At 44.2% G+C, this 24,305-nt stretch overlaps 1 protein-coding gene across 3 annotated transcripts; it reads right to left on the bottom strand.

The window, feature by feature from the left end:
- Positions 1-783: 783 nt before the first annotated feature.
- On the bottom strand, positions 784-23,031 carry Gimap8 (GTPase, IMAP family member 8). 3 transcript variants are annotated; one of them, XM_031381810.1, is made up of 6 exons: positions 22,523-23,031; positions 13,112-13,232; positions 9,765-10,419; positions 9,045-9,087; positions 4,673-5,299; positions 784-2,210 (listed from the first exon to the last, which is right to left on the bottom strand). In XM_031381810.1, the coding sequence occupies exons 2-6, from the start codon at positions 13,201-13,203 to the stop codon at positions 1,573-1,575; spliced, it is 2,055 nt and encodes a 684-aa protein (XP_031237670.1). In that variant the 5' UTR covers positions 13,204-13,232; positions 22,523-23,031; the 3' UTR covers positions 784-1,572. The 3 variants fall into 3 exon arrangements, with proteins under 3 accessions (XP_031237670.1, XP_031237669.1, XP_031237671.1); XM_031381809.1 differs by lacking the exon at positions 22,523-23,031 and adding an exon at positions 13,353-13,404; XM_031381811.1 differs by lacking the exon at positions 22,523-23,031 and having other exon boundaries at positions 9,765-10,254; positions 13,112-13,393.
- Between the last annotated feature and the right edge of the window lie 1,274 nt (positions 23,032-24,305).

Genomic DNA, 24,305 nt, shown 5'->3' with positions numbered 1-24,305 from the left:
GGACTCATGACTAACCAGTCTGCCCTGCAGAGCTCCTTGCCAAGCTGTTATGGGCTTTGTCAGCTTCCCGCCTCTCTACGATCCCTTCAAGAGAACACAATACCACAACCTAAAGCTTTCCTGCCCTTACTCTATTCATCCCTCTTCTGTTCTCTACAAGCATCATCCCCTTGTAAACCTGCAACTCTCCTGTCTCTTCCCACGTGCTTCTCAGAGCAACTGCCACAGCAGGTGCCACCCACTCAGAAATAGACCTAAAGAAACTCTATAGTGTATGTTAGATCCTACAATAAAAATATGCCACACGGCTTATCCTGTGCATCCTTCCCCATGCCCGGGTCCTAGTGTTACCTCTTCAGGCTGAGGTTCCTAGCAGGGATGTGGTTACTGCACTCACACAAAAGGGAATCTCAGGGAAGAGTCACAACTATCAATCATCCAGGCCTGAATCCTCCTGATCCTGGTTCAAAGACTGTTCCCATTCATTTTTCCTTGGTGTGATAAGATGTCTAAGGCAGACAGTCCTAGAGTTGGCAAAGTCCTATCGTACAAGTAATTTAAAAGACCCTTGGCCTTTTAAAAGATGTGAAAAGCTCACCTTGGTCAAAATACATAAACATTTCAGTGGCCTCTATAAATAGGCTCTTTCCCTAAATCAGAAAATTTGTCATCAGAAAGTGTAAAGTCATAATCCAGTTTATCTTTATTATCTGATTCAACTCATATTTATACATACATTTTCTAGAAGTTAATGTGTTAAGAAGTATATGGCACTCAATGGTAGTTGGATTATTTCTTGGCCTCTTGGCAAAGATTAAAATACAATATCAAAAACATATTAATTCTCAGACTTCATTATCAGTAGGTTGGAAGATAACTAAACACATATCCTATAGATCTTACCCTCAAAGTACATATGATAATGGCTGATCATCAAAATCTTCTGACCCTTAATACACCTTGGAGAAGACTTTATATTCATCATCTCACTGCAAGCAACTTCCAGTAGATCTTCTCAACCATGTACAGAACACCAGGAAAGAAATTTCATATACCCACGAAGCTGGGCACAAAGAGTGAAGTTGGAATGTTGAGGTTCACAACTACCTTTACCATGCTAGGCATGAATGTGAGTGTGTGTGTGTGTGCATGCGTGTGTGTGTGTGTGTGTGTGTGTGTGTGTGTGTGTGTGTGTTTAAATACCCTGGTTCTCAGGGCACTATCTTATTGGGCTTGACATTGACCTGAGCCTTGGGAACAGTAACAACCCTCACTCTATCCAACTTACACTGGTAAAGTGTTTTGATCCTTAATATCATATTTAAAACATTTCCAATATTCTCTTCTGTATTCTTTTTGTCTTCTAATTCCCTTCTGCCTGGCTTAACTTGACAATTTATCTACCCAAATATCTACATCATCAGATGCATTTATCCCTCAGCCTTCAAAGTTATGAACCTTCTTTGAGAGGATCTACCCTACTAGTCCTTCCTCCTCTCATCCACTCCCACCTCTGTCTGATGGCATCCCTAAATTCTCCCCAGGCCTTAAAACTGCTCACTTGAGCTCATTTTAATGCCATAATTTGCCTAGTGTTGATTTGAATGGACCCACCCATGAATTTGAATGCTCATCATAGTTCTTTTTGATACTATTGGCTAATTTCAACAGATCTTTCACCTGGGTCTCCTGGTCTACACCAGTTTCTTTGTTATTAAAAGCACAAACTCGCCCCTTGCACTTTTTAAGTATTCTTTTAAGGGCTTTGTTCTTTGTGTTATTAGTATAATCATAAATGTTCCCATCCCCTAGGTCTTCCTTCCGTGTAAACAGCACAATCATATATTTCATAATGTTTTCTTCAAAACCTGCCTCCAGTTGCTCCACCACTGCCTCATCTTCCTGGGTGAACCGTCCCAACTGGAGCACCAGAACAAAAATTTTCATGCCTTCTTCACAGAGAAGCAAACAGTCCTTGATCTCCTCCTTTAACCTGGAAGGATCCTTTGCAGTACCAGGCATCTGGATGAATGAGGGAGTGTCCACAACCACAACATCCTGCCAGTCCAGTGTCCTCTTGCCACTCTGGCTCCTGCTGGTGACCGGATGAGCTCTGAGCTGAGAGCAGAAGGCAGGTCTCCCCAGGATAGTGTTCCCAGTTGCACTCTTTCCAGCCCCACTCCTTCCCAAGAGGATGATGTTTAAGAGTTCTGTTGCAGAGGAAATTGGGAAGGACTCATGACTGTGGGATGACGCAGGTTCACCTTTCCAAGTTATTCAGAGCAATGGTTTCCTCATTAAACTCACAAGACATCACTGAGCTGGTCTACCCCTCCCATGAGTCTGGCTTCCCAACTCATGTGGCCTAGGGACTCAACAGAGGGACTTAGACAATTCTCTGCCCAGTGCTCATCTATGAACATAGCATATCTCCCATCTCTGAATCTACTCTGCTCCCTTCTCCAGGACCTCTTCTTAATCCCTGGTACCTAAGAGAAACGATGGCCTCTTATCTTTGCTAGCTCTGCTCCATACATTTCATTTCTATTTTCTGTCCCTTCTGTGACTAAGTCTCCCTGTTGCCAACTCCTGATAACTGTAATGTCTTTACAAAAGGTCTTTGAGGTATTTGAAAATCAAGTCTATACAATTGGATTTTCAGGAAAAAGCAATCACATATTCTATCAATAGAGTACCAATTGTGGTGGTTGTCTCATACTAAAATTCATTTAAAGCATGATGAGCCTTACTGTGTCTTTTACTAATGAGCTGAAGGAACTTCCTGGTTAAAATAAATGCCTGATAACACTGTTCTTTGTGGGTTTGGTGATGGAGGAAAGGTTTCCCTATAAATGGTATTTGCAGATGCAGAGAGATCCGATTACATTTACTCTTTTGGTGGTCCTAATACCTTTTCACTTAACCATGTTTCTTCCCAGTGGTCCTCCATTATGAATTCCTTGTCAAGTCGCTATTGTCTACTTTAAACCAAAGACAAAGGTGAAAATCCCATCTTGACCTTCCTTCCAGGAACAACTAATAATAAGCTACTTGTGCTGAACCCAGCCTCAGAGTTTTGCCTAAAGGTTTAAAATAGAACAATTATCTGAATCAACATATGCAGGCACACTCGCAGGCCTCCCCACCCACTCCCAAACTCACATTATGTATTCCAATCCTTACTTTTGTACTTATAGAAAAGATTATGTTGTCAACCCTCTCTGAAATCTGATCCAACCTTCCTGCAATTTTAAGCCCTATTTCCATCAAGAGGCATGCTCAGCCATTCCTATTTCATTCTTGAAGCTGCTAATGTATTCTCTCTTTCTTCCCAGCCATCCAAACCCTACCTACTTCCCAAAACCTGTTTCAAATTGAGTTTCTGCAGATGCTTTCTCCTGGCCTTCCCACTTCCCTGCACTTCTTTAGGTGGCTCCCTGCTCCCTGGAACATGGCCCTCCTTATGAAAGGGCAATAAACAGCGATACCCACTTGGAGTACTGATCTTCCTGCATAAGAACATTTGAGTTAGAAGAGAACAAATGAGTGGTAACGGGAAAGATGAGGTCAATAGGGAGTACTGAGAAAATGAGCAGTCCTTTCTCCATAGGAAAAGAGCTGGGATCACATCATCAAGCACCACATACTGCCATCTACCACAAACATGGAAGCTCTGTCCTTGTCATGTGTCTTAGCTCCTAACTCTCTTGCTCTAGTTTCTTCTTTTACTTTCTTAGTACACATATATAAAGGTGTTCATGTGTGTTTAAATGAACATGTGTGTATAGGTATACATATGTATATATGGCCTGCATGAAGATTCTGGAGAACAACTTCAGCTGTCATTCCTTAGCCATAGTCTAAGTTGGTTTTTGAGACAGCCTCTCACTAGCTGGGAGCTTGCTAAATAGATAAGGATAGCGGGCCAGGAAGTCCCAGAGAGCCATCTGTCACTGCCTCCCCAGCCCTGAGAATGCAGCATTCGCCACCATGCCTGGCTTTTCCGACAAGGGTTCTGGGGATCAAACTCAGGTCTTATGCTTGTAAGGCATGGCGGTCATCATCTAAGCCCTACTTATACTTTCTTATAGTTTCCCATCTCCAAAGCAGTAAAGAACAGATAACCCAGAGGGAGTTCTATGTTAAGAGAATAGAAAAGCAAACCAATGACTCGAAATTGTCATCACAGAGCTGAGTACTAAGTCCCAACAATAGCAGACTGCAAAAGCAAGAAGACTGGGAGAAGTTTCCATGCAAGAGAGGTGAGGTAAGGGTCAGGAAGAAGAAATTAAAAGCTAGTTCTAAGAGTGTACATTAAAAAAAACTCATAACTTTAGGACAATTTAAAGACAAGACCATACTATACACCTGCTGGCTGATTTTGAGACAGAAACAGGGTCACATAACTAGCCAGGCAGGCCTTGAACTCACTAGTCAGTCAATGAACTTGAACTTCTGGTCCTTCTGAGTCCCAAGTGTTGGAACTACAGTTATACATCACCATGCCCAGCTGCTGGCCTACTGGGGATCAACCTTAGTGCATGCTGGGTAAGCACTGTGGAGTTATAGCCCAGCCTGGACCTTTTCTCATGCTCTCCACATCCTTCAGCTCTAGGTCATGCTTTATATCACAAGCACTGGATACAAAACCATTTCCTATGTTCAACCATACCTTTCTCTCTGATGACACAAGGCTTGTTGCTGTGGCACTGCACCATGCTCTCGATTTGGTTCAGTAGTTTGTCCACCTGGCCCTGCTCCTCCTCCACAAATGCTCGGTAGTTGAAGATTGTGTATCTTCCTTCAAATTTCTGGGTGAGATTATAGAAAGAATCATTTTCCTTTTTAAATTTATCCAGAGCCTGACCCACAAAATCTTCTTTCCTGTTAAAGAGAATAATTGTGAACCTGGTGAATTTTTCTCCAAATATACGTTTGATGATGCTGAACACATCGTCATCACTCTTTAAAGAAGAACCCAGTGGTGTCACCAGCAGAAAGGCATGGGGACCTGGAAAGGTGTAATCCTTGACATCAGACTCATCTAGCTTCCATGATGAGATCTCTGGAGAATCAATAATCCGAACTGTCTTCCCTTTCCAGTCCCTGCTGTGGGATGCGAAGGCCTCAGTGACCCGCTGCTTATCACTGAATTGAGTCTTAAAAACCTGCTTCCCTAGAATGGTGTTTCCTGCTGCACTTTTCCCAACACCACGCTTTCCCATGAGAAGGACCCTCAGCTCTGGCATTTCAGTTTTACAGTCAGGTCCTGTGATCTGAGGCTGCCTCTTCTTTGAACCTATGAGACAAAAAAAATAAAAATAAAAATAGATCCAGCATCTCATCCTGCAGTTGAATACAGTTGTGAACAGTTCTAAAAGGCCTCATCCCTCTGATGGAGGAGGACTCTAATCTCAGGCAGAACCCAGCCATCCAGGTAGGAGCCATGGAAAGCAGGAATGAACTAAGAGGAATACAGGAAGCCCAGGATTTTCCAGGAGAATGACTACATTAAATTGAGCTTCCGCTGGCCCTCATTCTTCAAAGGTCTTATAGCATGAGGTCATTGGCTAAGGCAGCAGCTGTGAAAATCTGATTATAAAATGCCCCTTATTCTTATAGCCACACAATAAAATACTCAGTTGTATCCTTAGTCATCAGAGAAATGCAAATCAAAACAACTCTGAAGTTCCACCTCACACCAGTCAGATTGGCTAGGATAAAAAACTCAGGTGACAGCAGATGCTGGAGAGGTTGTGGAGAAAGAGGAACATTACTTCATTGCTGGTAGGATTGCAAGTTGGTATAACCCCTCTGCAAATCAGTTTGGCGATTCCTCTGGAAATTGGGCATAGTTCTACTGGAGGATCCAGCTATACCACTCCTGAGCATATACCCAGAAGATTCTCTAACATGTAATAAGGACACATGCTCCACCATGTTCATAGCAGCCTTATTTATAATAGCCAGAAACTGGAAACAACCCAGATGTCCCTCAACAGAGGAATGGATACAGAAATTGTGGTACATCTACACAATGGAGTACTACTCAGCTATTAAAAACAATGAATTTATGAAATTATTAGGAAAATGGATGGATCTGGAGAATATCATCATGAGTGAGGTAACCCAATCACAAAGGAACACACATGGTATGTACTCTCTGATAAATGGGTATTAGCCCAGAAGTTTGGAATACAGGAAGAACAACCCACAGACCACAAGAAACTCAGGAAGAAGGAAGACCAAAAGGTGGTCCTTTAATTCCTTCTTAAAAGGGGGAACAAAATACCCATGGAAGGAGATGCAGAGACTATGGAGCAGAGACTGAAGAAAAGACAAGCCAGCCTAATATAGCTATCTCCTGAGAGGCTCTGACAGTTCCTGACTAATACAGATGTAGAGGCTCACAGCCATCCATTGAACTGAGTACAGGGTCCCCAATGATGGAGTTAGAGAAAGGACTGAAGGAGCTAAAGGGTTTGCAGCCCCTTAGAACGAACAACAATATGAACTAACTAGTACCCTCAGAGCTCCCAGGGACTAAACCACTAACCAAGGACTATACATGGTGGGACTGATTGTTCTGGCAGCATGTGTATAGTAGAGGATTGCAAAGTCGATCATCAATGGGAGGAGAGGCCCTTGGCCCTGTGAAGATTCTATGTCCCAGTGTAGGGGAATGCCAGGACCAATAAGTGGGAGAGGGTAGGGTGGCAAGCCTGGGGAGGGGAGAGGCAACAGGGGCTCATTCTTGTTTTTGTTTGTTTGTTTGTTTGTTTGTTTGTTTTTGGAGGGGAAACTGGGAAAGGAGAAACCATATGACATAAAATAATAACTAATAAAAATAAATTTAAAAAAAAGAAAAAGCTAATCCCAAGGACAGGTAGGATTTTCAAAGAAAGACATTCAATACCAGTCATCTAAAAAAATAAAATTAAATTAAATTAAATACTCAGTTGTTGGTTTGGGTTTTTTAAACATGTATGAAACTCAAAACCATGCTGAATGTAAGAAATCAGGCATAAAGCCTACGTTCTCTATGATTTCATTATCTGAAGTTCAGTACAGGACACACTAATCTATGTTCATAGGAGTCTGGGGAGTGGTTCTCCATCAGAGGAGGCTGGGAGAACTGTTGTTCTTCACAGAGGAGAGAACATTATTTATGTATTCACTTTCTAGTAACACAAAATATGCTTGACCATTCGTGTTTATTGTTGCAATATTTACAGTAAAATAACTTGCCTAGACATCCATCAACAGATAAATGAAGAAAATGTGATATGGGGTCTAGGGAAATAGCTCCGTTTCTAAAGGACTTTCCTTATAAGCATGAGGATTCTAGTTCATTGCCCAGAACTCCCCAAAAAATTAAAAATTTAAGTATGGTGATGCACAATTGTAATCCCAGCACTGAGAGGCAAAACAGGTAGCCAGATAATCTAGTCTATATGTGAATTCCAGGCCAGGAAGAAATCCTGGCTCAATAAAAAATTGCATGGTGCCTGAGGTGATATATGAGGTTGTCCTCTGGTCTGCACATTTACACACATACACAAACATATTCACATGTACACGCACACACACAGATGTGCACATATAAAAATGAGAACACCCATCCACAAATGTGATATATATACAACATTGGCATGTTATTCTGGCAGAAGCAGGGAGCTGGGAAGGGGAATGAGGGCAGGCTCCCCTGTGGAGGCAGGAGTGTAGAACATAGGTAGAAGGGAAAGAGATAAGAGTGGAGAGGTTTAAGGGATATGTATATTGAGGAGATGCGGGAGTGCAAAGAGGATTATCTAAAGCAAAAGGGTAATGGAAAACCTTACAGAAACCTGCTGTCTTACAAACTCTTCCCAAGAAAAGACAAAGGAAAAACATAATATTTCCCACTTGTTATTTCTTTCAAAGGAGGGCTCCTTCAGTATAGAACAGCCCATATAGTGCAGTAGATAGAAGCAGGTACTTGGAAAGAAGGCAGCTGGAGATGTTGTCTCTTTCTCAGCTGATCATCAGTGTCACATGATAGATGCCAGCACATCCAGACCATGACCATATTCAGCATGTCTGATACAAACCTAGTTGATGTTGTGATCATAAAAAGGGCATGTGATGGATGTTATGCTAGAGGGGATGCTTGAGAGAACACATGATGTTTGGAAAGGATATAAATATAACCCAATGGACAGTGGATGATGCTGGATGGTATAAGGTATGCCTTGCCATTCTTTACTGGTCATCTTTGGGCTTTGCTGACACTGGTCTTTGCTGATGATGCTGGGTGGTATTGGTATGCCTTACCACTCATTGTTGGGCTTTCATAGAGAGAAATGCACCAAATAAAACTTTTGGCGGCGTTCTGGTGGCCTCTTGCCACTTCCTCAGATTCTAGCCTATTGGCAAAGCCTTGCCATTTCTTCTGGATTGGCCTGCCTTTGATGATTCATGAATGGTGTTTATGAGTCCTACAATTGCTGATTCATGAATGGTGTTTATGAGATCTGCTATTGCTGATCCATGTTGATGTTTTGCTAGAGGACTGGACTGTAAATATACTGATAATAAAGATTGGTCTCACCCCCAAAGAACCATTTCTAAACAGGTTTACTTACCCCGTGTCTTAATAACTTTTCTTTTCCACTACCTCTGATGGGTGGTGGGCTAGAGGGGAAGTTGAATGCTTACTAATGTAGGTTGGAAAAAAATTAAGCCAACATGCTCCCCATCAGGAATACTAAACTCATGTCCAGGAGGAAGAAACTGAGTTAGGTGGAAAGCCATGGAAAGCCAGGCTGGCTCCATAGAACAGCAGAGGAGGCCAGGGACACTTGCAGTGTGCAGCACCTTGACCACTGACTACCGCTTCTGTACTGATCCACACATGTGATCTAGGAGCACATATGGATACCCACAGAGAATGGGTCTCCATGCATATTTTGTTTCATACTTGTTAGTTTTCCCACTTTTCTTTGGATGGGCAGAGCATTAGAAGAATGCAGATATGAGTCTAAATGTTTAAGTGATCCACTTACCACGCAGATTGTCTCCTTCATACATCACACCATTCCCACAACCCTAGAAAATAAAGGGGAGGATGACACACACATGCCTAAAGGAGGTCATCTTTTCACACAGTGACAGATGGAGACACAGTTGGAGACAGTATAGCTGCTGATGAGGAAGCAGTTTCGGTAAGGTCCCGTCCTTGATTTCCTTCAGGCACCTGTCCAATTTTCAACCTCACTGATGCTGTGGGGCAGGTTCCCAGAGATGGAGGCATTTCCAGTGCCCCATTATTCCCTTGCTGCCCCCCAGGATGAGGATAGAGGCTCTGACATAAAGTTAAATTGAGAATAGCTCACCAGTTATGGAAAATCAAACACATAATTAATGTGAAAACAGTACCTCTCCGTAATGAAAATGGATTGTTCCTAGAAACTTCCTAGGCTCCATGTTGTATCTGCTAATGCTCTTGCCAACCAGAAGCAGCCTCTGCTTCCCCACCTGCTCCCATCCAACGTCTTTAATGCATTTGACACTCTCTCCCTCCCTCCCCCCTCCCTCTCTCTCTGTCATGTTTCAATATAAATATGCTATGTATAATACAAAATTAATAATCTTTCATACCCAACTCATATCCTCTTAGTGATGAGTCTTTGGGTTCTTTCAAGTTTTGCTATTTCAAAAGATGCTGTGGTAATCATGCAAGATAGTCTACTGATTTAGGGCTATCTGCCTCCCACCAGTCTTACCTGGACTCTACTGCTTTCCATTTTTAAGGGCTCAAAATATGGCCCAGGGCTTTCCATCATCAACAGTTCAATTGCATCAAGAAGCTTGAGCACCTGCAGTTCCTGCTGCTCCTTGTCTGCCTTGTTGTTGAAAGTACAGCATCGTTGACTTCCAATGTCTTTAATCAACTCCCTCAGAGACTTCTTGCTCTCGATGTAGTCCTGTAGCGAGTCTTCACCCAGCTCATCTTCCCGAGTGAAAACCACAATCATGTGTCTGTAGGCTTTAGGACCAAACTGACCCTGGATGCCCTCAATGGTCTCCCTGTCCTCCTTTGTATAGTGGCCAATGGGAGTGACCAGGAGCAGCACACAGGGATCAGCTAAGAGCTCCAAACACTGCTGCAGGTTCTGCTGCCTTACCCCTGGACAGCTCAGTGAGGAGAAAAGATCCGGGGTATCGATGACAATGACCTGCTTCCCTCTTACTGACACACTTTCGCTCTGGCACCTGTTGGTTACCATGTGATCAATGAACTTGGACTTGAACAAGGCTTTCCCCAGAATGGTGTTTCCTGTGGCACTTTTGCCTGCGCCCTGTTTCCCTAGCAGGAGGAGCCGCAATGTGGATGGTCCCTGGCTCTGCTTGAAGCTGCCCTCCTGACCCCGGCTGGCACTGTTGAGACAAGAGCAACACTTGAGTGTTCTGCCCATGGCAAGAGGAGAGAGGACAAGAGGAAGGTTGTCTTCCTTGTTCCTGAGAATTTAAACTACTCAGTGGGGAGGCAGTTCAGCTGTAAGGCTTTGCTTCCCAAGTGTGAGGCTCCTGAGCTCAACAGTAGCAGGTGCTTGTAATCATGGAGCAGCAGCAGAGACAGGTAGTCACCCTGACATCAGTAGCCAGCTAGTCTAGCTTACAGTAGGAATTGAACCAAGGGCTTTGTGCTTTCTAGGCAAGCTAAGCCTCATCTCCAGCCTGTGTGGTCCTGATTTTATATAAAGTTTGATATTTACTCTAGAGGGCTCCATGTACTCAGGAAATTTTAAGGAAGAACACGAATTTTCCATAAGCTCATTTCAGAAGTGGTCAATGTTAAATGTGTGCTTGCTTCATATAATTCTAAAAGCTGGGACAAAACATGCTAAGACATTAGAAGTTATTGGGATGAAATGAATGTAGTCTGGATGTAATTCAAACTCAAACTTGAGGTCTACAGGTAAAGTTTAAATGCATCCCTCAAAGTTGGAAACTTCATCCAACATTCCAGCAGTGCTGAGAGATGAGACCTAAGAGATGACAAGGGCATGAAGCCTCTGTCAGCACAGCACTCACAAGTAGATGTCATTTGGTGGGAGTGTGTTATAGAGTATGAGGAAAGTGAGTTTGTGGTGCTGAAGAGACGACCCAGTAGTTAGGAGCACTTGCTGTTCTTGCAGAGGGCCTGGGTTCAGTTCGCAGCACCCACATGGTGGTTCACAACCATTTGCAACTCCAGTTTTAGAGGATCTGATCCCCTGTTTTGGCCTCTGCAGGCACTGCATGCATGTATTGCATACACATTTTTAAGTAAAGAAATCTTTTCAAGTAAACCTGTACCCCCCCTGCCTTTTATGTACCCACATTTCCCTTCTCCTTCTCATCATAGTTCAACAATATGAAGGCCTTTGCCAGGTGTGGACCCCTTGATCTTGGATTTCCCAGCCTTAGCTATTTGATGACATGAGCACATAACGAACGAATAAGACAATCCACTGGGCCATCAAGTAGATGGACAACCAGCACTTCATCCTTGTGGAAATGTTAACTAGTGACTAGAAGTGGTTAGAAGGGTAATCTGGCTTCATGAAACAGTGCCCCCAATGCCATCACCACAATCACACCACCTTCTCACTCCAGGACAAAATCTGTGACTTCAGGGTGAGTCCCCTGCCACCATTTGACAGAGCAAAGGAAGATCTGTTTTGACAGATGGTTCTGTACATGTGGGCACCACTGACAGAGGACAGCTGCCTCCCTGTGGCCCAGTCTTAGGCGTCTCTTGAGGACATGTTGGAAGAATATTCTCCCCATGGGCAGTGCACCTTGTTCAATTACACTAAAACAAGAAATGGTCAGATGTGCAACGATTACCAATCCACGGGCTCCAGCCAACCATTTGGCTAGATGGTGTGGAGTTGGAAACAACATGGCTGCAAAATCAGTGCTAAGTTGGTCTGGAAGAGGAGTCTGGAAGGACTGCAGGGAAGACAACCAGGAGAACTTCTGAATGCTCATCAAAAACTGACCTCAGCAAAGGAAGAGCTCGATCATCAAGTTGATAGGATGACCCATTCTGTTGGTGCCAGTCAGCCTCTTCCCCAGGCACCCAATCATCAGCCAATAGGCTTATCACAGTGGACACAGTAACATGGATAGAGACTCTACATGGGCCTGGTAATATCATAGTATACAGTGCCATCTCTCCATAGCCAAGATTCATGAGTCAGGAATTCATGGGTAGAAATCAAGTGGGAATGACACCACTTGACATCAGCAAAATCTTTGCTTCCAGGCCCCAAGAGCTTACACTCTGTTAGCACAGAGGTCTTGGTCACAGGGAGCAGAATGTTTCTACCAGAAGACAATCATCACCCTATAAGGCAGCTAAGAGTATAAGTCCTTAAGTCCTTCTCTGTCTTCCCCGGATGCCGCCCAAGGGTACCATGAGGTCAGCCATTGGAAGGAGCTTCTGTGATACAGGGATTCATCTCACATCAAGGCGCAAGTGGTCACAGAGAAAAGAGATCGAGAGGCCCCCAGAGCCCAGCAAGGGAAGACATTTAGTCCTAGGCAGTGAGTCAGTCAGCATAAGAAAAGGATAACAGGCCAGTTTGGATTAAATGTACATAAGCTCAATACATGACTAACTGGATCTTTCTGTGAAAGGACTGGAAAATGTTCACAGAGAGAATACAGGACATAAGACACTACCCTCTGCTTCTCCAGGAGACCAACAGTCCCAATGACACCCATTGACTTCCTTCTGGAAGTTCAACCCCCGAGACACTGCCTGCCAGATCTTGGACCTCCCCGTCTGCCACCCTTCTGTCTCCCCCCTTAGGTGTGAAGCCCTCCCCCATAGACCTCCTAGTGGGCAGCTGTTCCACATTCTTTCTTAGGAAGGGCAATACATCCCAACTGGATCTGGTCAGAGTAGCATGATTCCAGCCAGGGGAAATCCTTTCTAGGGCTCTTGAATTCCAACCCAACACAGGGCAGACTGCCTTCCATGGTCTAAGCTCATCACACACACACCCAAAGCTATAATAGCACGTGCGCGCGCACGCGCGCGCGCGCACACACACACACACACACACCTGAAACATACCTTAGTCTTTCCCCCTGTCCTATGGATGTTTCACAGCTTCTGGGCTCTGCCTGGCTTCCTGCAGCTGCTCCTTGGTGGGATGAAGTCGCCATCTCTACCCTCAGGTCAGTGGAAGCAAATCCTAAAGAGGGCCAGCAGTCACACAGGGAGAGTTAAAGATTTACCAGGCCAACCCAGTCTCCCTGGCAGGAGGATTTTCAAATGTTTCTAGGAAGAAAGAGGTTCTAGAAGCGTGTATTACATCAGGAGAGCCTGAGAAGGAGCTCAGAGCACACAGGAGGAACAAGGAAGGGGCTTAGGGAGGGGCCTGTGGGAACACACAGGCATGGGTCTACTGGAGATGCCCTGGGGTGCCACCATGTGGCAGAAGTGCTCTGGGAGCACAACCATTCACACTGCTGCAGATGGAAGATGGTACCAGAAAGGCCAGCTTGGGTCTTGTCCTAGTAAGCTTCAGCTGGGAACGTGACACAGATCTAGAGACAACTGAATGATTGTCCACAACAGACTGGCCCGTGGTCATGTCTGAGAGGCATTTTCTTCATTGCTGCTTTATATTAGAGTTGATTGTGGTGGCCTATGTCATCCCTCGGCAGGTGGCCTGAGCTGTGTAAGAAAGGCAGCTGAACCAGCCATCTATTGAACTGAGCACAGGGTCCCCAGTGAAGGAGTTAGAGAAAGGATCAATGGAGCTGAGGGGTTTGCAGCCCCTTAGGAAGAACAACAATATGAACTAAGTAGTACCCTCAGAGCTCCCAGAGTCTCAACCACCAACCAAGGAGTACTCACAGTGGGACTGATTGCTCTGGCAGCGTGTGTATAGTGGAGGATTGCAAATTCGATCATCAATGGGAGGAGAGGACCTCGGCCCTGTGAAGGTTCTGTGCCCCAGTGTGAGGGAATGCCAGGGCCAGAAAGTGGGAGAGGGTGGGGTGGCAGGCATGGGTAGCTGGGGTTTGTTTTTGTTGTTTTTGTTTGTTTCTTTGTTTTTTAGAGGGGAAACTGGGAAGGGAGAAATTTACATGTAAATAAAGAAAATATCTAATAAAAAAAAAAAGAAAGGAAAAAAAGAAAGAAAGAAAGGCAGCTGAGCCAGCCAGAGGGAAAGCAAGCAGCACTCGTTCATGGTCTCGGCTTTAGCTCCTGTCTCCAGGTTCCTGCCTTGAGCTCCTGCCCTGGCTTCTCTCCTGCAGATTATAGCTTGTAGACTAAAATCAACCTTTTCCTTCTCAAGTTGCTTTTGGTCTTGATGTTTATCACAGCAACAGAAAAGCAAACTAGAACATGTCTATTCTTTGCAAATACCAAAATCGGAAGTTTTGGACGAAGCTAGTTTGGGAGTAAATCCCAGCAGATTTTCCTCGTGGCTCATCCCCACCATCATCTCACTCAGCCTAGACTTCTCACACGATGTAGGTAAAACAACCAAGGAATCATTTGCTTTCTCCCAGGAAAAAAAGTGTTCCGCCATTGATAAGTAAAATATTTCCCCCAGCTAGCAAAAAACAGAAATGTTTGAACCTGGGTGTTTTCAAGTGACTCACAGAACTCACAGTGTCCCAGCAACCAGATCTGTACTTCCTAAGCAAGAGGCACACTGAGAAAGACATGGCTCCCTTGTTAGAAATCTAAAGTGAACCGTGCTTACACTATAAGGATCCTGAAGGGTTTGGGGAACAGGGGACATACAGACTCATACACTGACAAAGAAAACTGCCCCACACCCACACCCACTCACCTGACCTCCTTAATAAAGAAGGTCCACTCTAAGAACAGTCTCTGCCTCCCCTGGACATCAGGTCAATGCATAGAAAACCACCTCATTGAAATGTTGAGGTGAAAACTGCAGACCAGCACATGCCACAGGTGCCTGTGAGGCTGAGCTAAGGGCTGGCAAGCTCCTGCTGCTCCAGAACTGAGAAGCCACAGACTTAGAGGTGGGGGGTGGGGTGGGGTGGCGAGAATCTTGAATGAAATACTAAGCTTTGGAGGAGCGCTTAAAGTAAAAATAAAGTTTCATAACTTCTTCATGATTTAGCAGGTTGATGCTTGATTTGCTGAGCTGGCCTTTGTGCAGAACGATCTTTCCACAAGCATTGATTTTGCTGTGCCCTTTCTAGTTTGGCTCTAAGGAAGGATGGGGTCTCCTGCCCTCTAGTGGCTGTGTGTGTAATGACACGTAGAGCAAAGGAGAACCTGTAAGGTCCTGGCTGACTCTCCTAGCTCTCAGTAGGGACAGGACAGAGAGGGACTATAAACTAACAGAAAATGCAGAGGGAGAAAGAGGCAGTCATGCAAGGAGGAGTCTATGATGACAGGGAACTGTGTTAGACACAGAGGCTAATCTTTGAGTCATGCACTTTAATCCCAGCACTTGGGAGGCAGAGGAAGGTGAAGCTCTATGAGGTCTAGGCCAGCCAGATCTACAGAGTGAGACAAACAAACAAAACGAAAACACAAACAAAGAAGAAGCATTTGAAAGGATCCCACAGTCTCCGGTCAGGGAAGCCGCTGAGCCTGCCACAGTGAAACTACCTATGGGATGTGAGCACAGAGGTATGTTGGCAAGCTGTGGGAACAAGGGAGAATATGTGCTGTAGTCCCTGTGAGGTGCAAAAATAACCTTCATTCTGGTATTTGTGGTGGTGGTTGGGACAGCCATGCAGTGATGGCAAATCTCTGACTGGGGTAACTCTCTTGTGAAATCCAAGGGTAGACGGGCTGCAATTCCAGGCCACCATTGCATATTAATGTATGAGCTAAGGAGTTCCTTTCAGCTCCTTGTGGAAAACCCTACTTCCCTATTGCAGTTGGCAGACACTAGCTGGGGCTACATGTGGTAGAACCTATGAGCAAGAAGAAGGATCGCCTACTGTAATCTGGAAGGGCAAGAAGCTATCCCTCCAGGCAGTTTCTTGCATTTTTTGTGTGGTGTGTCTTTTCTTCTCCCTCCTGTTCCTGTCCTGGCACTCAGTGCTGCTTTTGAGAATGGGGGGAGCAGAGCATGTGACTATGACATCTCCTCTGCCAGTTTCTTTCCTGCCAGGATTTCTTATGCAAGGGACCTACTAGAAGTAAAGTTTTACTTTCTCCAGAGTGGCGAGTTCTCCTCTCTCACACACACCTGATTTATGACGAGTTTGGGTTTGTGAACATCTCTTCTGGGTCAGTTTAGTATAACCAACCAGAAGGCTTCCAGTGAAGCCTGAGACCATTGCATTCTCATGGACAGGGAAGCTTCCTTTCTTTGGGAGAACCCAGAAAAAAAAGGTACAATTTCAGTAAATGGGGTAAAGTTGACTCTTCTTTCCCTCCAAGAGCCAGCCCTCAGGGTAAATGTTGGCCTCTGGTCAACCCATAAGGCAAAGTGTGTGCTTTTATTCCCTTTAACTGATCCTTAGAATTGGTCTATGTTTAGTCTCCAGACACTGATCTTAAAAAGCAGTCAAGCCTCTTCCCCCAGCATAAGTGAACACCATCTCTAGTCAACACTAACCAGTTCAATTCATTAGCCTAATTATCACTAACTAACTTTACTTTGAACCCTTTTCCTTCACCCAGCTGTTCTGAATACTTAGGTTAAGCTCTGGGTTGTCAAGGTACAAATTTTCTATCTTGATTTTACTAAGCATATATGCTTATTAAGTGTGGTCAACCTGTATGTTCTTTGGGTTTCTTCTTACAATGTTCAATAGCATTCACCCCACATGATTGCTTATGTGTCATTTGTGTGTGCAGGTGCAAGGGTTAGCTGTATCCATGACTGACTTGGGGTTTAAATATCTATTTTACTTAGCAGGTGAGAAGCACACGTGAATATTGAGGTCAGAAGACAACCTGAATGGCTTGGTTCTCTCTTACCACGTGGGTTCTGGGGATTGAACTCAAGTTGGCAACAAATGCCTTAACCCACAGAGCCATCTTATCGGCCCTAATGTTATATGCTTCTATATGCAATAGTAAAGTATATGTTGAGTGATATGATGTCATGATAAAGTTTCTCCACTCTCAAAAAGAATTTGATGCAAGTGGCCTACAAATATACAAGAATGCATGAAAATATTCAGGCAAGCTGGAAGAGGCTCAAATTAACCAAGCTATCTGGAAAAGGCTACAGGCTGGGCAGTAAGCTCCAGGTTCCAGCTTTCGTGAGTGGGTGGGCTTTGAGGATGCAGTTGTCTTAGATCCTGTAAGTAACCCCTCATCCATATGCCTATAAACAATTCCAATAAAACTCACTGGTTCACCCAGCTGGACTCTGGCGGCATCCCTGCTTTGGTCCTAGCTTTTTATGTGAAAGTAGACATTTGCCTCCCCAGGAGAAGTATCGCATAGCAGGCAGTAACAGAAAATTATTCCTATTAGTGTCCCATTTCACGCTCCAAAAAATGACACCTAATATTTAATATTTTAATCAAAGGAAACCTGACTTCTCACAGGACTACTATCTTTTTTTCTACCCCTGTCACAAATAATAACTGGTACATGGGGTGGGGGGGGGAGGGAAGAATCATTCTGTTGGAAGAGAATTCAAAGAGATGCTCTATTGTTTTTCAATTTCTTACATAATGTGATTGTCCATTTATTCCCCAAACTAGAATCTGGTGAAATACCAAAATAAAATGACAGATCAAACAGCTATCCTCAAATAAAATTGAATACAAAATAAACATTTTATTCAAAAATAGATATTTAAAACAAAATAAAATAATAATTAGATACAGAGAACTAACCTCTTCTAGAGTTATAGCTAACTACTCCATCAGAGATCATAGATAGCTATGTAATCAAACTGTCCAGAAGAAAACTAGATTTAAAGACTGTATTATTTAATTTCCTGTTGGGGTGATAAAAAAAATACTGTACCAAAGCAACTCAGAAAAGAAAGAGTTTATTTGGCTTAATGCAGAGAGGATGTATGGAGTCTTGAATAAGAACGGCTGCCATAGGCTCCTATTTGAATACTTGATCAAGCAGTTGTGTTTGGGAAGGGTTAGGAGGCATGGCCTTGTTAGAGAAGACAGAGCAAGGCAGCCTTTTTTTTCTCCAAGAACCATCAAAATCTGCACTAGGGGGCGCTATGTTCTTCAAATACCAGCGTCCATGCCTGTGAGATTTCTACATCCTTCATAGCCCATTCATTGAAGAATCCCAAACAAGTTGCACTTTAAATAAGAAACAAAGGGTTAGGGGTGTAGCCCAGTGGTAGAGCACTTGCTTAGCATATGAGACAATGGGTCAATCCACAGACTGGAAAGAAAAAAAAAAGGAGTTAAGTCAATTCCATCATGGAGTTGCAAGGACAGAAAACGAACAGGTCTGTTTTCCAAAAAACACACAAAAAAGAGTCTACAGATTTCGGGGTCCTATAAAATTACGAAAGCTAAAGACTGTTCTCACTCCAATTTTTTAAAAAAATAGACCATCAATAATAACATTGATTAAATGTTTACAGTACAACTAATTTAATCAATTGTTAATATGATTTTCTCATATTATCAAACTCCTCAGTCAGCTGAATGATGGCCAAAAAAACCAGTCAGATAGCAGACAACTGACTAGGGTGTGCCGGACCCTGCTAGGGGCAGTGTAAGTCTGGCTCCACACTTTGGGAGCTCAGAGTTGTTTGGGAGTTGTTGTGGGGGGCACAGCAAACAAGCAGGCAAGGGCAAGTGCTGAGCAGTTGGGCTTTTTTGTTTTGTTCTGTCTTTTCATCTTTTGTCATTTTTGTTCTCTCCCATCAAGATTCTCTTTACCAAAAGCCCAAAGCAAAATAGCCAAAGGACCATGGACCACACAGACCATTCTCCAAAACCGTGACCTCTTCTCTTCCCAAGCTGATCCCACCAGTATTTTGTAGTGATAACAGGAAGCTAAATTCCTCCAGCTTTAGGACTGAAGTGCCTCACCAGCCTTCTTTGAGCCGTGTCCTGGGGCTGAACCATCATTTTATGAGTGTGAGAACACTGTGGACATGACACACCTGTAAATGTATTTCTGGCTTTAATTTGCTAATGTTTTACTGGAGAGTTTGTAATGACAGTCCTGAGTGAGACTGGCCTACTTTTCCTCCACTGTTCTTAAGGGAGTCTCCTTGCCTGACTTTGGAAGTGTTTCCCACAGTCTCTGCCACTGTACAGGAAAGCCATTTAATGAGGTTGTGGAAATAAAGATCTTATTTTTCTACTAAAATTTCAACTCTTCTGGGTAATTGTGATCTAGCAAATATTCACACTTGGTCCATTATAGGAATTTTTACAGTTTTCTAGAAAATTGTCTGTTTCTTGTAAATGTAACATTGTTTGATGATTTGTCCATAGAATTCTGTGGTGTTTATAAAAGCACTGTATGCATGCATGGCCATGCTCCACTCTGCTTCCTAACACTGTGTGGGTGCTATATTCTTCTCTCTCCTCTCTACCCCCATAAAAGGTTGTCTTTTTTTGTCTTCCCAAAGAAGTAGTTTTGATGTATTCTATTTGATACTATTCTATTCTGTAACCCATTATTTCTATTGCAATTTTTCTGTTTCTGTTTTGGCATTTTAATTTTTTTCCAGTGCTGGAGAAATCAAACCAGGGCAGGTGTTGGTGATCTGCCTCTGCCTCTTTTTGCTAGTTTAAACTGGATTTTTGTTTGTTTGCTTGTTGTTATTGCTGTGTTGATGGAAGTTCTAGCTACTAACCCAGGCTAGCCAGGAACTTGCCCCTCATACCACCCTCAGTCTCTGGAGTTCTGCAATACAGATGCGCACCACCAGCCTGCCCTTAAGCTGAGCTTTTCACGTTTAGATTCCCAATCTTTCTTCTTTTCTAATGAATGTATTTATAGCTAGCATTTTCCTCTAATTACTATTTTAGTTATCTCACACATTTTAATGTAATATTCTCAGAGTTACATGTTCATAAATATTTATAATCTTCATTGCAATTCTTTTCTTTGACCTGAATTATTCCCTATGTTTTAAAATCATTTACTATACAGAAGCTTTTATTTGTCATACACGAGAGCCTACCCAGGAGTGACACTTTGGGACTCTTGTCACCTGACAGAGCTAAAGGATCGGGTCTTCTGAGCTCAAGGAAGCCATGCAGATGGTGGGAAGAAAGAAGTCGCCTCATGAGATACCCTGATGAGAACAGTGACCAGTCACACCAGCATCTGACTGGGACATCCACAAGCGGGACCACAGGGAACAGGGGAGCAGAGTGGCGTCAACAAGCTCTTCTCCTCACCCACACAGACCCATGGTGGAAACCTCACAACAAAAGGCAAGATAAGGAGATAAATGCACACAGATTTATTTTATGTAAGCTTTATGCGCCATGGGAGCCTTCAGAAATAAGAAACGCAGGGAGGCCTGTTGACTGTCCATTCAGACAGTCAGTTCTGCTAGAATGTGACTAGAGAACAAAGGGTTGTTCTTATCTAACCATAACAAATGGCAGCAAGACCAGTTCTCCCCGGCAAGTCTATGGCTCTCTATTCCCCTTGCATAGGGAGGACTCCTCTGTAATGAGGTGTTATGGCCTACTTTATAGAGATCAGAGATTCTTTTTGTGGCCACTTCAAGGAAGTAAGGAGAGGGGGAGGTGGAAGTGACCATCTGCCAGCTGTCATTTTCTCAAATGTTAAGATACCACATTAGGGGGTGATGTCCCCATCAAAGCCACTACAGTTATTTTGTGATCAAAAACTGATGCAGTGTAGGGTTAGATTTTTCTAACCTACTTTAATTAGGATTTTTTTTAACACTTCAACCTCCCATCTAGCCCACCTACCAGAGGTAGGAAAAAAAAAAGATTAATAGGAAACAAGGTTTGTAAACCCATTTAGAAGTAGTTCTCTGAGGCGATTCCAATCTTTGTTGTCAGCATATCAGCCGTCCAGTCCAAAACTTTAAACATGAATCAGTAAGTAGCACCAGTCCAGTTCAATTGGCAAACACCAGACATGAATGCATAGCAGCAGTTCCATCCAGAAGACATGGCTAGGCTTAGCACAAGTCCATGGAAGCCACAAGAAGCGGCCAGAATACCACAAGGTGCATTTTTCTCTATAAAGTCACAACAGGTGAAAAATCAGTGAAGAGCAACAAAGTGTTGCAAGGTGAGCCAATGCAACAGCATCCTCTCGCTGTCTGTGGGGTTATATTTATATTCTTTCTAAACACTGCACACTCTCCCAAGTGTTTGCTCCAACAAAATATCGCATGCCCTTCAGAAAAACACCATGTACCTATTCCAGTAAAACATTCTCTCACAAGCCTGCTTCAGCAAAACTTCCTCTCATAAGACATCTTCCAGCAAAACTTCACATGACAAACTGAGTTTCCAAAGAAACCAGAAATTTCCAATTCAGGAAATTTCCAGTCCTGGGAATCATGTAACCTTCCCTCCCACACTATCCCTGTAGAAAATTGATGGTATGCTGATACAGTCACTCTGCCCATCAGCCAGTTCCCCTCTCAACTCTCAGGACACCTTGTGGACCTCCATGCCACCCTCCTCAGGAGCCTTCCTTGCCAAGGCTTCTACAAAGACTCTTTTGAAGCCACATGCTAATCCTGGAGCACCCTACCTGTCCCCTAGCATTTCTCCAGATGCCAGAGAGGACCAGTTCAACCCCTCATCAGGAAAATTCCAGCTTCTTCTTACACCCAAGGCCTCTGTCCAGGCTGTGCTCAGTTCATGGTGGTTATGAAGTGGAATAGTGACTACATGGTCAGAAGCAGCTATGAAATGCTGCAGAGTCCAACAGCAGTCAAGGGCATTCCCTTATGGTTTTCCTGAAACAAAGTCTGCTCTCCTTGAATGCTGCTAGAAACTGCTGATGACTGAAGGTCTCATGCCTGAAGGAAAAAAGACAATGTGCTGCAGAACACCAAGCATTTGCCACAGGGCAGAAGTAATGTCTGTTTTAGTGGGGAGCTGCAGGTGAGCCTTTGGAGCGGAAGAGGAACACCATCTTGACACCCCTGCTGCCTCCTCCCAGAGACCCAGCTGCACAGTTGGGCAGGAGGCAATCTTCACATTCCTGAGGGCCTTGGACGAAGCCTATCACCAGCCCATGTGGACCTCTGCCCTTCACACGCTAAACATCCTTAGCCCAGCAATCCAGGACCACACCCAAGGGGGGAAAACCCACAATCAATTCTTCTGCCCAGCTCTGGTCGAGATCAGAAACAGAAGTTCAAAGTGGTAAAAACCTTAGTCAAAGGCATACAGACCCTGGCCCTTACCTCTAAACTCAACTCTGAACCCTTGTTTCCAATTGAAAAGAACTCCTGTGCCTCCACTGAGGGTCCAGCCATCATTTGGATCCTTTCCCCAAATGTCATCTATCACCCATGATCCCAGTGACAATTCTTCACTGAAGACCCACAGCTGACCAGTATCACACAGAACTAACCATCTTCTGTGGACAAAAGCTTGGGTCTTCAAAGGCCTTGTCCCACTCAGTGCGGCATCCAGGATCCAGGAAGCAGAGCCAGAAACAGTGATGCTCACTTGGCAGTCTGAGAATTATTAGGAAGGTTCCAGAGAAAAAGAGCAGCTGCAAAGAGCACAGGACAAAGGAAGGGTGGCACATTACATCTCAGCACAGGACAAAGCAAGGATGGCACATTACATCTCAGCACAGGACAAAGCAAGGATGGCACATTACATCTCAGCACAGGACAAAGGAAGGATGGCACATTACATCTCAGCACAGGACAAAGCAAGGGTGGCACATTACATCTCAGCACAGGACAAAGCAAGGGTGGCACATTACATCTCAGCACAGGACAAAGCACGGATGACACATACATCTCAGCACAGGACAAAGCAAGGGTGGCACATTACATCTCAGCAGGAGACCCTCTTCTGTTCAGCTCCCCTGGAAACTGAGCACAAGCTGCAACACAGAGCTCCTTGCCTCTCCTGGTCAGCTTCCAGTTACCAGGTAGGGCAGGGTTGCAGCAACCTCCAGGCCTGGGCAGCTGTAAGCCCTGAATATATTAGTTCTCATTGGTATGACCAAATTCCTGCCAAGAAGCAATTTAAGGGAGGGAAGTTTTATCTGCTTATAGTTCAAAGGAGTCATCTCATCGTGTAGGGAAGATATGGCAGCAGTGGGAAGGTGCATCAGGAAGGCTTGCTGGCAGGAACAGGAGGAAGCTGGGGAGTATGAGCCGAAGCTTGTGGCCTAGGCAATTATTCAAAAATAATAAGTCTCAAGAGTTGTTATTTTGGGAACTTGGGTCCAAGTAAAAAAGGCCCATGGTTACACTAGTGAGATCAGATCACCCACCCAAATCTATGCTGGACTTCTCCACTCTGCCTCAAAGGCTGAAGAGCTGCCTCAGGAGGTGTGCACCTTGAGACAGTCAAAGGTTTTTTTCAGTTTTGCTGACTATTAGAGTGAACTGCCACGCTGAGAAAAACAGCCAGCCTATGGAGGCCTCCCCTGAATTCCACTAGGCTGGCAGACCCACCCCATGCAGAAATCACTGCGCACTAAAAACTGCTCCAAACAGCATCAAGCCCTAGACTTGATGAAAGCTGACATGAACCAGTCCAGCTGATGGGATTGCTCTATGTCTCTCCAGCTGGGTCAGCTAACCACATGTTTCTGGTGAATGTCCCATTGTCTGAATCCCTTCCTGGCCTTTGACTAGCATTCCAGCCTTCCAGGGCCCTGACAATGATGGTCTCATTTCAGCAGGAAGTTACTGAAGAGAGTATATCACCCTTTATTCTCAACAGGCTGGGATGTTAGGTCGAAAGAAAACTCCCTGGCATAGGGGACAAAATGGCTACCCAGAATGCCTATTGGCATACCAGAAAAGTACCTGCTAAATCCAAATAGACCCAGGTCTACTGTGGTAGTTTAAATAAGTCTGGCCCCCATAGACTCATGTGTTTGAATGCTCGGCCCATAGTGGCACTATTAGGAAGTGTAGCCTTCTTGGAGGTAGTTTGTCACTGTGGGGTGGGATTTGAGGTCTCATAAGCCCAAGCTATGCCCAGTGTGACAGTCTCCTCCTAGGTGCCTTTGGATCAAGATGTAGAACTCTCAGCTCCTCCAGCACCATGTCTGCCTGCACACTGTCATGTTTCCTGCCATATTTAGTCCATTGCATAAAGGACTGAACCTCTGAAGCTGTAAGCCAGCCCCAATTAAATGTTTGCCTTTATAAGATTTGCCTTGG

The sequence above is a fragment of the Mastomys coucha genome, unplaced genomic scaffold, assembly GCF_008632895.1.
Source record: "Mastomys coucha isolate ucsf_1 unplaced genomic scaffold, UCSF_Mcou_1 pScaffold20, whole genome shotgun sequence".
Lineage (NCBI taxonomy): Eukaryota > Metazoa > Chordata > Mammalia > Rodentia > Muridae > Mastomys > Mastomys coucha.
This window is presented reverse-complemented; position numbering and strand designations above follow the sequence as displayed.